Source organism: Babylonia areolata, chromosome 1, assembly GCF_041734735.1.
Source record: "Babylonia areolata isolate BAREFJ2019XMU chromosome 1, ASM4173473v1, whole genome shotgun sequence".
Taxonomy (NCBI): domain Eukaryota; kingdom Metazoa; phylum Mollusca; class Gastropoda; order Neogastropoda; family Buccinidae; genus Babylonia; species Babylonia areolata.
Window position 1 is genome coordinate 99,660,815 of NC_134876.1, and position 15,853 is coordinate 99,676,667.

A 15,853-nucleotide genomic window follows, 5' to 3' on the forward strand; every position below is an offset into this window, starting at 1 on the left:
AAGCGGTGGTCTGGGTACTAGTTATCTGTATGAGACAACAAACCACAGTCCTACATGCAACATGCACTTAGCACACTTAAAATAACCGACAGAAACAAGGTTGTCCATGGCAAAATTCTAAGAAAAATAGACTTTCAAATCAAAACAAATAAACTTGCAGACAGAAAAGAAAGGTGGCGCTACACTGTGAAAATGCACACCACCAATGGGAAACAGCCCAAATTTCTCACAGAGAAATCTGTTTTGTACAATATAATACAATATATATGATACAGTATAACCTCTTTTATTCCTGTGAGCTCCACACAGACTATGAGCAGGAGGTTGCTCAGAATATCTTTCTAAAGAATCATACCTTTCTTTGGACAAGTAACTCAGTCGTTACAGCAACTGCCTTGAAAACAACCCTGACAGATGCAATCTAAAACAAAAACAGAACAGTTCATCATTCAGAACTCACCTGGTTTTCCATGATGCCCCTCCTTGCTCCCCATCCCCCTGCTGCTGGTCGTGGAACCACAGTGAGTCTTTGTGTTCTTCCAGGTCCTCCCACAGGGCACTCACATACACATCCTCCCCCACCTCCCTCCTGGCTTTCTTGGCCTCTGGTTCATCAGACTCCTCCTCAAAGCAAAGCCTTCCTTCTTGGCCCTGTGCTGCGCTGACCGTAGACCCCATGACAGGCCCGGCGGGTGAGCAGTCCCGAGCCAAAGGTGAGGACCAGGTAAACGTCACAAGGGACGTCGCTGTTCTCTTTGTAAGTGAAGGAACAGTACAAGGCCTCATCCAGTTTCGCTCGCACCCTGAACAGTCTGTGAACATACACGTGAGACAGAAACAAGGGTCTGAGAAGAGTATGTCTTGTCTGACGAAAACAAAATGATAACACACACACACACACACACACAACCCCACACACGCCAGAACACATAGAGACATGTGCAGGTAAACCAAAAAGGACACAAGCACAAACATTTTTACAGACAAACACAACCCATCCCACTGAAAAATACCCTGGCTGATTTTGTCATCCACACTAAAACTGACAGGCAATGTAACATATCCAGGGCTGAGGACAGAGGTACCTGGCCAGCGTGCGCCCTTGAACAAACCAAGGTATCACAGGTTATCACAGTATGTGTAAATGTCAAGAAGAAGAAACATATTTAAAAACAAGTTAAAAAAATACAGAACACAAACCTTAATTCATTCCAAGTCAGTATAATTTTATCCTGTACTTTATTCCCTCACTATCTAACATTTCAAAAACATGAAACTCCCAACTGTTACAATCATAAAACATGAAACTCCCAACTGTTAAAATCATAAAACAAAAACCATTTGCAAGAATGCAATGAGCAATATTCACTTTATTGACTAAACATTATACACTTCCTATGAATATGGAATGACAGTTTACTTGCTTTTTTCACCCACACTATTATTTACTGAAAGTAAAGCAAACACACACACACACACACACACACACACACATACTCACACACGTAAGCACGCACACATGAAATGAACACTAGCAAGAACGTTTCAAAAGCAAAATTGTCTGTAAACATTCTAGCCAACACGTAAGCACGGACACATGAAATGAACACTAGCAAGAACGTTTCAAAAGCAAAATTGTCTGTAACATTCTAGCCAACTTTGACACCATGACTATTTTTACAACAAAGTGCATAAAGCTCTAAACAAAACAAACCTAGAGGAAAGCTCTCTATGAAGGTTTAGTTATCATTGGTATTATTATCATCAGTATCAGTACAACATAATTTTAGGGAAATAGAATTCCTCTCGTTGATAATAGTGATAAAGTTATGTTCAGGTACACAGCACTTGTTATAAAAAAAAAAAAAATCATAATAATGATGATGATGACACATGACAGGATCGCTGACGAAAGCTACGCAAGTGAGTAGCCTTCTTTGACTGAGAGATCGGATTAACTTGGAACTCATTATAACAAACTAGTACTTTGTGCCTGAACATAGTTTATCATTATTCTTATTAAACATGTGCTCTCTCCCTCAAAAAAAAAAGAATCATGATCATTACAAATAATAATCACTCGACTGATGCTGTGTACCTGAACATAACTTTATCATCATTATTATCAAACTGCTAATCTAATCATCACCAATGCTAATAATACTGTTTTTATTGAACAGGTGATGTGTACTTGAACATAACTTTATCATCATTATTCATCAAACTGGTGTTCAAAACTTACAAACGTAATCATTAATGATATCACTGAACCATGCTGTGTACTTGAATATAGCTTTATAATTATCATTACTGTTAAAAGTGATTTTACTTCCCTAAAATTACATATATCTAACATTTTCACTGTGACCCACTGGTGCAGACGCCGGAAGGGGTCTGATTTCCTGTCATGTGTCATCATTATGACTTTTTTTTTAATAACAAGTGCTGTGTACCTGAATATAACTTTATCACTAGTATCAATGAGAGGAATTCTATTTCCTTAAAATTATGTTAAATCTAACATATTCACCACGACCCACTGGTGCTGACACTGGCAGGGGTCTGATTCCCTGTCCTGTGCCATCATCATCATCATGACTATTACACAACAGTTGTCTGAGGCACAATTTTAACATCTGTTGGCCAGACAAAATTAGAAACAAGAAACTGTGGCAAAGAGGGGTACATGAAACAGTGGAAAAACAGATCCTGAGACGAAAATGGGGGTGGATTGGCCATACCTTGAGGAAATCGCCATCCAGCACTACACGCCAGGCCCTGACCTGGAACCCCCAGGGGAGAAGGAAGAGAGGACGGCCCAAGAACAGCTGGAGGTGGGACACTGAAGCAGAGCTAAAGAGGCTGGGATCCAGCTGGAGGGATACAGAAAGAACAGCCCAGAGCTGAGTTCAGTGGAGAAACACTGTTGATGGCGTATGCTCCACAGGGAGTGAAGGTCCTAAGTAAGAAAGAAAGTCAGTACAAGTGCTGTGTACCTGAACATAACGGTTTGCAGAGGTCGGGTGAGGTGAGCTGAGAGCTCCACACTGCATCCCCCCAGGTAGGCACTGGACAGACAGGTGTTGAGGGAGGGGCGGGTGGCCATCTGGCTGGGGTCCTGAAAGCCGTACACCTGGCAGCGCTCTGGTTGTCTCTGCTGGAGGCTCATGTTGTACCACGGTCTGCCTGTCTTGTCCTGCCCATCACACACACACATATATAAATATGTAATACATATACAGACATACATGTAGGTATATATATAATATACATAATAGTATGTGAGTGTGTGGGACACCTACACACAAACATATATATGTGTGTGAGTGAGTATGTGTGAGTGAGTGAGTGAGAGACTGAGTGGGTGAGAATGAATGTATGTGTGTGTGTGAGTGCGTGTGCATGTTTGTGTGTGTGTGTGTGTGTGTGTGTGTGTGTGTGTGTGTGTGTGTGAATCTGAATGGCTTTCTTTTACTTGCCATCTTGTCTTTTCCTCACCAGTGCTGTTTTCATTCACACCTGGTTTTTTTCACTTTTGGATACAAAAAACTCATACTGTGCATTCACACACACTTTTATCTGAATTGAAAGAACTGGGAGAATGATAGGTACAAATGTATAAAAAAAAACAACAACAACAACACATCATCCTTGGAAATGAATTTAAGTCTCTCTCTCTTAATCATAATCCACCCCCACCCACCCCACTACACACACACACACCTGTCCCATGCAGAAGAAGGCATCACCATGACCCTGACAGAATGCTGAGGACAGTGGCAGAGTACTGTCAGCTGAAGGTTGGCACAGATCATGCAGTTTGGTCCAAAACCTGGAAAAAGTTGATATCAGTTAATTAAAGGGAAAATTGCCACCACAGAGCCCTCTCAATATGGAATGTCAAGCAGGAACCACCGGTAACAAACCAACGAATGAAAATAGGTCTTCTTCAAAAACATGATTACCAAAATAGTAACTAAATGTTAAATGGTGAAGCTGAACAACTTATATATGATTTTGAAATAAGATTTGATGTGCTGATGAAATATAATTTCATATAATACAAATAAAAATCTTTACTTGTCTGTGTTTTCTGTTTGTTTTGAAAGACATTAACCAGTTCAGTGCCAGAGAATTTTGTAAAAAAGTGCTCTCCCCTTGCCAGTGAATTTTGAGGATTCGGGGGTAAAAAATTCTAGCACAAAAGCTATGGGCGATACAGAAAGAACGTAAACGTTTTTGTAAAGGAAAATGAGTGTAGATTATGCTTCTGGGCTTTTTTTCCCTGTTAGGTTGATTGTAGGTAACTGTTCAGGCATGTAAAGCCAAGATAATAATTTTTGTGCAACAAAAAAGTCTGTTTCGACCTCCACATAATGACATCCATAAAGAAAAGAAACAAAATACAGCTAGAAATAGCAAGCCTATTGTCAGATTATACCTGTAGCAGAAATTAAAACAGGCTATAAGTTTATGAAAACAAATCACAGCTCTTGCAGACATGTAAGTAAATCACTGTCCCCAAAATGACAAAAGTGAGTAAAGTCAACGAAAAAAGGTCAATCACAGTCCCAGAAACTGAACTGACAAGATTTTTGACAGCAAAGAGCGTTTGCAAGTTAGAGGGTGAAGTTCTTTGATGACATTCCCTCCTTTCAAATTGCACATGGGCCAATCAAATTGTCTGCTGTGCATCCGGCTTGCCACCTCTTCAAACAAGTCATCCCTCTGATTCAGCAAAAAAACCCAAAAAAACAAAAAAAGCGTTAAAAACAAAAAGCACGTGTTTCACGGCCAGTGCAGGTTCAGGACTGTGTTTTGTGAAAATCGTGGGGCGTTGGCAGTTGTCGAATATGCCTTCTGTCTGCTTTGAAACGCGAGTTCACTCTTCCCAAAAGCCATGCCCCCTTGATGACCTCTGGCTAGCATTTGACCTATCGTCTTACATCACTCCTCTTCCTCTTCTTCCCTTCTTCCAACACTGGCTGCACGAATTCTGTCAGTCATAGTCACTTGTTCAAAACGCTGTCTGACTGGATGGATGGGCTGAATTACCATAAAATGGGCTGTCAGTTTCATCACTGTCGTTGTCAATCACCTTCATTTTCAAACCAATCATCAGACAAGAGATCCTTCTCCATCGCGAAACTGTCCATAATCACAAGCAGAGCTTTCAGAATTGTGTAAATCTGTTGACTGTCACTATTTACATAACTGGATACAGTTTTCAATGCACTTGTTTGCACATGATGCAACCCCATGCGCGTATCACATGGTCAGCAAATTATTATCGAGTAGAAAGAGGTCTTCTACCTGATGTAAGTTCATTTAAATAGTATTTTTATAATCCAGACACATGAAACTTACTGTTCAGAGTCTGTTTATGCAAACTGAACCAAACTCCAATGAAGGAAAAATCGGAACATATGCAGGACGTCAGTGGACATCTTGTAGGCACAATGGCAATACTTTTTGTAGGACGTCATTCAACCGGAATCTCTTATTCTGGAGTATGACTGCCATTTATACACAAATATTCCTTCTGCAGATTCAGAGAAAATTGCATTTGTCTGATGGAGCAATACTTGATATTCAATAATTTCCAAGACTGAAATGGTGGAGCACTTTGAAACACAGGTACAAACTCTTTCACTAGACTACACAGATTCCTGATACAGAACTGGCACCTCCAAAGCAAAAATTAAAAAAAATGTCCTGGAAATTACTGGCACCTCCAAAAGAAAAAAAATGAAAAAAGTCCAGGGCATTAATTCAGGGATCTAATATTTACACCTTTAATAAATATTTTGCACCTCTGAAGAACTTCTTTCACCCTTAATAAAATTCATAGTGCAAAATGAAGCACACATAGTTCTGTACTATACTAGTGGTGAGTGCTGTAGAACTGTTTCTTTTTTTTTTTGTAATTAACATCAATGAACACTTTGCACCCTTTAACGATAATTGAGAAAAAAAAATGCTTAAGAAAAGCGTGATGATAGGAGGCCCAACCTGCAGTCATTGTCATCAAAATCAGTCACTCCAAGATTCTCCAGGACCCAGCCAGGTGCAAATATTGCTGCAGACAGCTTGTACTCTCGGGCATGCTCCAACGCCTGCAGGGAGGTGCACATTATGAATCAGCGTTATTTTCTTCTCTGGCACATTTGTATCATCAGCTGTCCCACTGGTGTTATCTATGTTCATTGTCAGGAATTGTGCATGTGTGTGTGTGGGGGGGGGGGGGGGAGGGTTGGGGAGGGGGGTATGGGGTATTGGGAGGGGGTATCTGTGTGGGTGGGTGGGTGGGTGTGTATGTGAATGTGTGTGTGCGTGTCTGTGTGTTTAAATTTATTTGCTTATTTTTCTTTCTTTTTTTTTTTTAATATTGTCGTTATTTTTTCCATGTGACATTTCTTTATCTATTTGCTTACTTTTTTTTTCTTTTCTTTTTCTTTTCTTATTCTTTTCCCTCAAGGCCTAAGTGTGTTGGGTTACGCTGCTAGTAAGGCATCTGGTTAGCAGATTTGGTGTAGTGTATATGTATTTGCCCAAACGCTGTGACGCCTCCTTGAGAAACTGAACTGTCAGGAATGACGACTTGGTAAAACAGTGAGTCCCACTGCCCCGAAATCACTGGTATTTTCAGACAGTCATATGAATATTTTCTTCTGTTTTTTTAAAATGATGATTGAAATGTACACACAAACGTGCACACAAATACATACATACTCACATACACACACAGGCGCGCATACACACATGCAACACACACACAGAGCATTGTTTCACAGTATCTTAAAATGTAATATTATCTTATCTGAATGTTTTTCTGTTTACATGATAATGTGTGTCTGGTGATCAGGGAAGGGTGTGCCAATAACTCAACCACATTTTGCCTTGATATTTGCTGACAAACATTTGAATGAGCTGAAAGAAAATTCAGTTTTAATTGCTTGAAGCAGACAAAAAAAAGTATTCTGAACTGAACTTGAAATTACTTAAAGCATGGCATGTTACGGACCAAGAAATTCTGCACACTGGTAAAAAAAAAAAAAAAAGAAAACAAAAAGAACAAGAGCAAACAAGAATAACACACAAAGCAGACTACCTCTCTTGTGTTGAAGCCCCCACCACCTGGGCACCCCCTGCCAAAGACGTCAATGCCGACAAAGACGTCAAAGGGGCGACCCTTTTGTACTGCCCTGTCTCTCGACGCAGCCAGCTTTTCTGGAGTCCAGCAGTAGTTCAGGAAAATCCCATCACAGGCATCAAAATACTGGCTGCAGAGAGAACATTTGAAAGTACACTTAAATAAAGTACACAGACACACACACACACACACAAAAGCCATGGTGTATTCGAGTTGAGAGCATTTGCATGAGCAGCTGAAGATTATAACTTCTAAGTCACCAAAACAATACAAAAAATGGAGCAGCAAAAAATAAATAGATAAATAAATAGACAAATGAAAATAAGAATAACCAAAAGATGAAATAAAACAATCAAATAAAACCCTTTAATACTGACAATTTTCCCCCTTTGCTTTCATTCATTTTTCATCCATGACAGTTACAAAATCAAACAGAATTTCAGAGGCATCACACAACAAAACTGTCAATGACTCAATTGTTATGTAACATGCTTTTATGTAAGTGGATCACTGGGTGTAAATGAATTTTACCATGCTGAAAAGTTTACTGCAAGGAACCAAAGTATAGGCCCAAACAAAGACCAAAACAAAGACAAACCAAGCAGAAAACAAGCACCTATGCATGCACACGCACACAAACATACACAGAGTGACACACACAAACAAAAAAAAGCCAAAATGTCAATATGAAATTCTGTACCATTTTGAAGTACTCCAACCCAAGCTTTTAATTCACTTTTCAACAATGATAGTTATAAACACAAACATAAAATGATCATGTGCACCATTAAAAAATGAGATGAAAACTAGCCTAATAAGAATCCATTATAGCTCTTGATAGACAAAAGTAAGCCACACACACACACACACACACACACAAGTTAAGACCATAAGGTATTGCACATCAATATTTACCAAGAAAAACATCCAACAAATAAATCCACATATATCAGTAAAACTCACACACACACACTCACTCTCTCTCTCTCCCTCTCTCTCTCACACACACACAAACATACATGCACACACACACACAAGGACACACCAATTTCACCACATCACACCAATCTTACAATCAAGCAGGTGCCCCTGCTGACCTGTTTTCTTCGTTCAGCTGGTCCTGCCACTTGAGGTCCCCGGTGCGTGTGACACTGTCGTACCACAGGACCTTGGAGCCTGGCACCCGTGCGTGGCAGGCCTTTGTCAGCTGCTCCACAAACTCCCTCAGTTCACTCACTTGGTTTTCCTTCAATCACAACACCATTCAGACTGGTGAATATTGATGCTTAAACACACATTGATATACTTACATATAGGTGGGCACTGCACACACACACAATTGACATTTATTATGTTTACAAACACACAAGAGCATACAGATACACACACAAAACGTATTTGCACACGCACGCATGCACACACACACACGCACACACACACAACCACCACCAAACCAAACATATTTGCACACACACACATGTACACATCAGCCAACCAGTCTGAAAAACACAACAGTGTATAGAATGTGATACACAATGAATACAGTCACAACAGAATAGAACAGAGCAGTGCAACACAAAGATGACACTTCTCCATGTTCAGTATAAAAAGTGCTTTAAAGTTATTCAAGCAAACTGAAATCATTCATATTCTGTGAAAACAAGTCATGATCATGATTGTGATGATGAATCACCCTTCCTATAATTCTCTATTAAAAAAAAACTACACAAATTTGAAAAAGGAAAATATCCAAATCCAAATACCTCAATTTTGTTTTCCACATTGACAAGCCAGCCGTCAAAGCCATGATAGTGACATATCTCCACCAGTGTGGCCACCAACTGTTGCATAGTGTCTTTACAGGACAACACTGTTGACCACAGTGCTGCACCATCACCCCACTCTGTGATGATGGTCCCTGTATCCAGAGAAAAACAATAAAGGAAAATAATATGAATATACAATTAAAAAAGGATAAAACAAAACTAATCCCACCCACCCACTCCACATCCCCTACAAAAGCTTTTTAGGGCCAGGTATTCTATTGTTTGCTTTGATGATGTATGTTGTTTTTTTTCGGAACTCTAGGTATTTGCTCTTACCAAGGAATGCGGGGAGGATGGAGAAGTTGAACAGCTCTGTAATGTATGCCTGTGTATGTTTATCAGTGTGTCTTATGTAATGTGCATGCATGCATGCTTGTGTGTGTGCATGAGTCAGTCTCTTTTGTGTGTGTGTGTGTACATGTGTGCATCATGTGCTGAAGTTTGCACACTTGTATATCAAAATATCATGTCTAAAAAAAGTACTGAATTAACAGACACTAAAATTACAACTGTCCATTTTTTTTTAACAATCATATTTGTTAAAAGATAAAACAATAATTAAATGTAAATCACTTGTTATTCTATTCATTTTGCATTAGTTACTGCTTTCTTGAAAACTGAGTTACAAACACTGAAAGCATTTTTGTGTTCATCAGTGCTACCATTGGGCAGTTTTATTTTGTCTATAATCACTGCTACTCCATATGTTTCATCAGTTGTTTTTTCAGTTTCATAAGCTTGAATACATTTCTCAATTTTGTTCAAGCTAATTTATTAGCATTTAAGCATGAAAATACAGTAACAAATAAGAAAAAAATAATGTGTATTATCTTGCCAATGTGGAAGACAGAATCATTTGTTTTTGCATTCTCTGTTCATCCTTATTCCTTTCATCCCTCTTCTCTCCTTTACTCTATTCCCTCAGCCATCCAGATTATATACAGTGTTTAGTTTTGGTTCAACACTTTGTATCATTTGACAAAATATCTATTTGTGTCTCCTCCATTGTCAGCACTCCATGCCCACTCACCCACCACACAATATATATTCATGTCCATTGTTCATCGCACTCCACTATTGCATACACACATGCCGAATGGATTAAAAGCATGCCCATGTGCACATGCATGTGTGCGTGTGTGTGAGTGTGTAACAGATATATAATAAAGTGGATCATGAAAATATGTACTGTGTGTCACTAACCTAACATCATAGTTCCATGTTTGTGGGCAGCACATATCCAGCCAACAGGGGGAACAGTGACAAAATGGTGACTGAAGTAGATGAAAATGTCAATACACTCCCAACGGCAAAAGTAGTAGGCATCCTTCTTAACACCTCCCTGCAAATAGCTGAAAATGAACACAAAGTATTAAAATGTAAAATGGCAATCAAATGTCTCTTGAGAAGCATACCATCAACTAAAACAATACCAACAGATTCAATGATGTGAAAACCAGTGTAGTATTCATAAAGAAAAATAAACTTAACTATTCCCTAAAAAGATAGAGAGAACATTACTTGTATCAAAATACCATCAGCAGCTTGAGGACTGTCTCAAGTGACAACATGGATTAAATCACACCATTACCATATTCACATTCAACTTTTACTTCCAACACATTTGTGTAAAAATTGTCATGTGTGTGTGTGTGTGTGTGAGAAAGAGAGAGAGAGAGAGAGAGAGAGAGAGAGAGAGAGCATGCATCATCTTATGTCCACATGCGTTTGCATGTGCATACACATCAAAATTCTATATGTTCCAATATGTTTGTGATACATGTCCATGTAATATTTGTTTGAATGTCAACATGTAAATGTACATATTCTTCAGTGTCATTGTACAACTTCTGAGATGTTTGTTACCGGTCTTCCAAGTATCCTCCCTTGAAATCATGGCACACCAAGGTGTAGGGCTTTGTTCTGGCAGAGGATGGACGCACAAAACTTTTAGCAGTGGCATATTGGGAACAGAGAGATGGCTGACTGCTTGCCTTCCATGATAAAACCTCTTGCAGGGTTTTCAGTGGCTGACTGAGTGGCTGCCTGGATTCTGCATCAAAAGCCAGGCAGGTCCCTGCCACATAAATACAAAAATATACAGCAGCTGAGGGTTGCTTTTATTTTTGTAGGAGGTTGTCATACATCACAAATTCATGGTGTGAAGATATAGAGGCCCACACTTCCCAAAAAGAACAGACAATACCTTAGTTGATATAGAAATCTCAGAAAAGGAAGTAATTGATAAAATGTCTTGTTTAAACATCTCTAAGTCACCAGGTCCAGATGGAGTACACACCAGGGATTTAAAGGAGACAAGGGATGCTCTTTCTTTCCCTTTGAAATTCTTATTTGATGAAAGTTTGAAGGAAGGAAAGGTACCAGACAGCTGGAAACTAGCAGAGGTCAATCCTATTTTCAAAAAAGGTAATAAGAACGAACCAAGTAATTACAGACCAGTTAGTCTTACAACTGTGGTATGTAAAACTTGCAAAGGTATTATCAGAGATAGGCTGAATAAGCATTTAATTGAGAATAATCTGTTATCAAATTACCAGTATGTATTTACATCTGGAAGGTCCTGTGTTACACAGTTATTAAATACTATTCAAGACTGGATGATTATGATAAACAATATGCCTATAGACATTGTATACCTAGACCTTCAAAAGGCCTTTATAAGGTTCCACATAAACAACTGATACACAAAATGAAGGGCTATGGTATAAGAGGTAGTTTACTTGGTTGGATAGAAGACTTTTTACATGACAGAAACCAGTATGTAAGCATTTCAGATGAGAGGTCAGACACATCAAATGTAACCAGTGGAGTTCCTCAGGGAAGTGTTTTGGGGCCAACATTATTCATTTACTTTATTAATGATATTCCAGATGTGTTGAAGTGTTTTGTAAAAATATTTGCTGATGACACAAAGGCTTACTGTGGAATGAATAATGAAGAAAAACAAATTCTGCTCCAAGAAGGTATAGATAAACTAGTCAAATGGACAGAGACGTGGCAAATTAAGGTGTAAAAAAGAAAAATATAAAGTACTTCACATCGGTAAAGATAACCCAAAATACATTTATCATATGAACTCTGATGATATAGAAGAAACTGACTTAGAAACGGATTTGGGAATTTTGATGGATAAAAATTTAACATTAATGCTACAGTAAAAAAAAAAAAAAAAAAAAATAGTAGGCATGATCACCCCACCCATTTTATCCAGTATAAAAATAAAGATGTCATGGTGCCATTATTCAAATCATTAGTAAGATCAATACTGGAATATGGTAATGTAGTATGGTCCCCTAACCTTAGAAAACATATTGAATTGATTGAAAATGTACAGAGAAGCTTTACCAAACAAATTATAGGGATAGGAAGTATGTCCTATGAACAGAGACTAACTAGTCTGAAACTCCCAAGCCTGGAATATCGCAGGTTAAGGGGTGATATGATTGAGACATGATAAGATTCTACATGGACATTATGATAAGAGCACTACACAAAACCTTTTCACTCTGAAGGACAGTACTCATACCAGGGGGCACCCACTAAAACTAATGAAGACATTCACCAAATCAAACCTTTTTTCACACTTTATTACTAACAGGGTTGTTAACTTCTGGAATAATCTGCCCAATCACACTGTCACTGCAGAACACTTAACAGTTTTAAGAATTTATTAGATAAACACTGGAAGGATTATGGATTCCAAGTTAATTTCTCCACAGGAAGCTAGCCATAACATTAGTAATTGCGCACTCTTATAAAAAGTATGAAAAAAAGAATAATATAAAAAGATCAGGCAAAAGCTGATAAAGCCTAAAAGCCATTACACTTGATATGATATGATACATACATACATATATATATCCACATTAATTTTCTTCCCCTGAACTCTTCTGATGGCGTGACTGACAGAGTGAATGTCTAGGCTTCCACTCATTCCGTCTTGGGGAAAACTGGTGTGTGTGTGTGTGTGTGTGTGTGTGTGTGTGTGTGTGTGTGCGAGGGGTGAGGAGCAGCAGCTTATTTGTGTATGTGTGTGTGCCACGGTGTGTGTGTGTGTGTGTGTGTGTGTGCTCGTGTGCGAGCATGTGTGTGTGTGTGAGTGCGCGCGCAAGTGTGTGTGTGTGTGTGTGCGAGCATGTGTGTGTGTGTGTGTGTGTGTGTGCGCGCGCGCATGTGTGTGTGAGTGTGTGTGTGTGTGGATCTACTGGGTCGATTACTGTTGGTGTCAAATCAAGCTTGGACATCTGTGTCTAAAGTAGCGGCCCGTCGTCGGTGAAAGGGGAACAGAATAAATTTTGCTTGGGAAAGATATTCCTGGACAACGCTGTAATTTTCTAGCGTTTTGCGGCGAAAACAAGTCCACTTCGAAATTGTGCTCTGAAAAATATTCATAAATGTCCTCTGACATAATCTATACATTATCTTCACTTTCGACGGGTGGGACAAACATGCATGGGCAGCCTATCACTTTGCCCTTACCATTTGTTGGAAGCGTCATCGTTCTGGCCCAACTTTGCCGTCTGCTTCGAAGTTTGGAGGTACAAAGGGGAGTAACTTCCGGTTAAAAGTGATTACTGAAGTTGACGCAATGCCAGGAAAAAAAAAAAAAAAAAGTCAGTTACATAGACGATTGATATTTTGTTGTGTTGTCGACATACGTTCGTTCAGAGACTGTTTTTCTTATTTTGTGTTGTGGGTGTCACACAACAGGAAACTGAGCAGTGTATATGAATAAAATAGATAATTATATTAAAGTCCATTAAATTTGGAAAATGTTTAAAACCACTGAAAAAGGGTTACAATTTCTACTAATGGAAACATAATTTCACAAAGAAATTGAGTTGCCTATATAAAATTGGTTCCTAAATTGTGGATGCTAAAATAGGACTTTACTTACACATTTATACATACACAAAATAATGAGGAAGTTGAACAGGAACGTACAAACACAAACATATGACCAAAACAAAACAAGACAAAAAACGCAAAGTTTAAGAACACAAGAAAATACATTAAAGAGTATCGCACTATATGAATTTTATTTCTCTCAGTAAGATCAGTTTCCCATGTGGTCTAGTGGTTAGGATTCCTGGCTTTCACCCAGGCGGCCCGGGTTCGATTCCCGGCATGGGAACTTTTTTTTTTTGTGTTGTTCCTTTTTTTTTTCCCCCCTGCTCAGATCATATCCGAAAACGAAACGAATACATCGACTCACACACTGTAAGTGTGTATAAAAAGACATCAATGATAATACATATGAAGCCAGTTGTCACTGTAAATAATGGGTTTGAAGAGAAGAGATCGACATAGATATTACTTGTATTGTAAAACTGAAAATAAAACAAAGCCAAAACCAAACAAAAAAGTCAATCAACAAACCAACCATACACACACAAAAAAAACCCCAACCAAACAAAAAAAAACAAAACAAAAAACAAACAAAAAAACCCCCACCTGAACAAAACCAACCAACTGAAACAAAAAACAAACAAACACTCTTTCTGGTTAAAAAAAATTCTGAAGAAAGTTTCAGTTTCAAGAAAGCATCAACGTGTGTGGACTGGTCTTATCCTTTTTTTTTTTTTTTTTTTTTTTTTTTACAACTGATGAGCAGTTACTTGACCTCAGTAAGCATATACCCCACGAATGCCGGCGGTATGTATGTATAGTCTCTCAGTGAGACATCAGTCGACAGCCAACCAAATGCCTCCGAGGAAAAGACATTTTGAAATGCATAGATAGACAGATAAATCTCTCTCTCTCTCTCTCTCTCTCTCTCTCTCTCTCTCAGAACTGACTAACCTTTTCATGTCCTCTCTCACTTATTCTGGTGGTAAACTGGAATGAAATCCCCGAGTATCTTAGAAATAGATCTACTGTAGCATCTTTCAAAAAATCGTATCAAAAATATCTGATGCAACAAATGTAATTAGTACCAGCAAAATCAAAGCTTATGATGAGATCCTAGTAAGCCAACGTATTTTGATTAATTGTTCTCCAACAGTGGGAAAGCAAGGAAAATCGGCGAGTGTAAGTATGCGTGTGTATCTCTGTGTACTTGTGTGTTCGAGATTATGTGTATGATGCCTGTGTCACAGTGCACACACGTGTGTGTTTGAAGATTTTCATGTGGTAATGTTTTGTATGATTTTCATGTTTCCGTAATTGTAGTCTTTGATTCATCCATTTATGTAACTACTATTATCTATTTGGTTTGTTCTGTCATTTATTATTCATACTTATTTATTACAATGTGTGTGTAGGCGTGTGTGAGGGCATGGTGTAAAGAAGCTTCCAGCCTTCCAGCTTATCCATTTTACCCTCAATAAAACATTTGTCATTGTCATTTGTCTCTCTCTATTGTGCTAGATGGTTCAGAATTGTGGGGGTTAGATAGAAAATCGGTTATGTATTGTGAGTCTGTTCATTTACTTGGGCTTAAAAATTTTTTAGGGGTTGAAATGAGAATACCCAATGATTTAGTATATGGAGAAACTAATAGGCACCCAATCTATATTAACTCTGCTATTAGATGCATTTGTTACTGATTAAAGTTATTAAAAATGAATAATACTCGACTGCCAAGTAAATCTGACAATATGCTATAGGACTTAGACTTAAGAGGCAAAACAAACTGGGTATCGAATGTACGAATGTGTTTACGTGAACTTGGTTTTGGGTATGTATGGGAATATCAAGGAGTAGGGGATGAAATTAGATTTGTGCAAATTCTTCGTCAACGATCATGTTGATAGACTGTAGGTGGCAGGAGTGGGAAAACCATATTCAAACGAGTGAAAGATTTGAAACTGATGTATCGAAATTATACCTCTGATCATATAGTAAAGCGATA

At 38.5% G+C, this 15,853-nt stretch overlaps 1 protein-coding gene and 1 non-coding gene across 2 annotated transcripts; one reads left to right on the forward strand and one right to left on the reverse strand.

Annotated features, from left to right (window-relative positions):
- Nucleotides 1-490: 490 nt before the first annotated feature.
- On the reverse strand, nt 491-13,546 carry LOC143290247 (cytosolic endo-beta-N-acetylglucosaminidase-like). Its single transcript, XM_076599589.1, has 10 exons — nt 13,480-13,546; nt 10,846-11,056; nt 10,183-10,331; nt 8,917-9,071; nt 8,251-8,399; nt 7,112-7,283; nt 6,013-6,116; nt 3,724-3,832; nt 2,997-3,196; nt 491-812 (listed from the first exon to the last, which is right to left on the reverse strand). The coding sequence occupies exons 1-10, from the start codon at nt 13,496-13,498 to the stop codon at nt 626-628; spliced, it is 1,455 nt and encodes a 484-aa protein (XP_076455704.1). The 5' UTR covers nt 13,499-13,546; the 3' UTR covers nt 491-625.
- A 516-nt stretch (nt 13,547-14,062) lies between these two features.
- Nucleotides 14,063-14,134, forward strand: Trnae-uuc (transfer RNA glutamic acid (anticodon UUC)). The gene has a single exon. It is a non-coding gene; the product is annotated as a tRNA-Glu (tRNA).
- The last annotated feature ends 1,719 nt before the right edge of the window (nt 14,135-15,853 follow it).

Bases quoted from the DNA above. Each gene is read 5' to 3' on its own strand.
- LOC143290247 (XM_076599589.1), bottom strand. The intron at 3,197-3,723 runs GTGTGTGTGTGT...TGTGATGGGCAG, and splicing joins CCTTCTTCTGCATGGGACAG to GACAAGACAGGCAGACCGTG. The intron at 813-2,996 runs GTACACAGCACT...GTATGTTCACAG, and splicing joins CTGCAAACCGTTATGTTCAG to ACTGTTCAGGGTGCGAGCGA.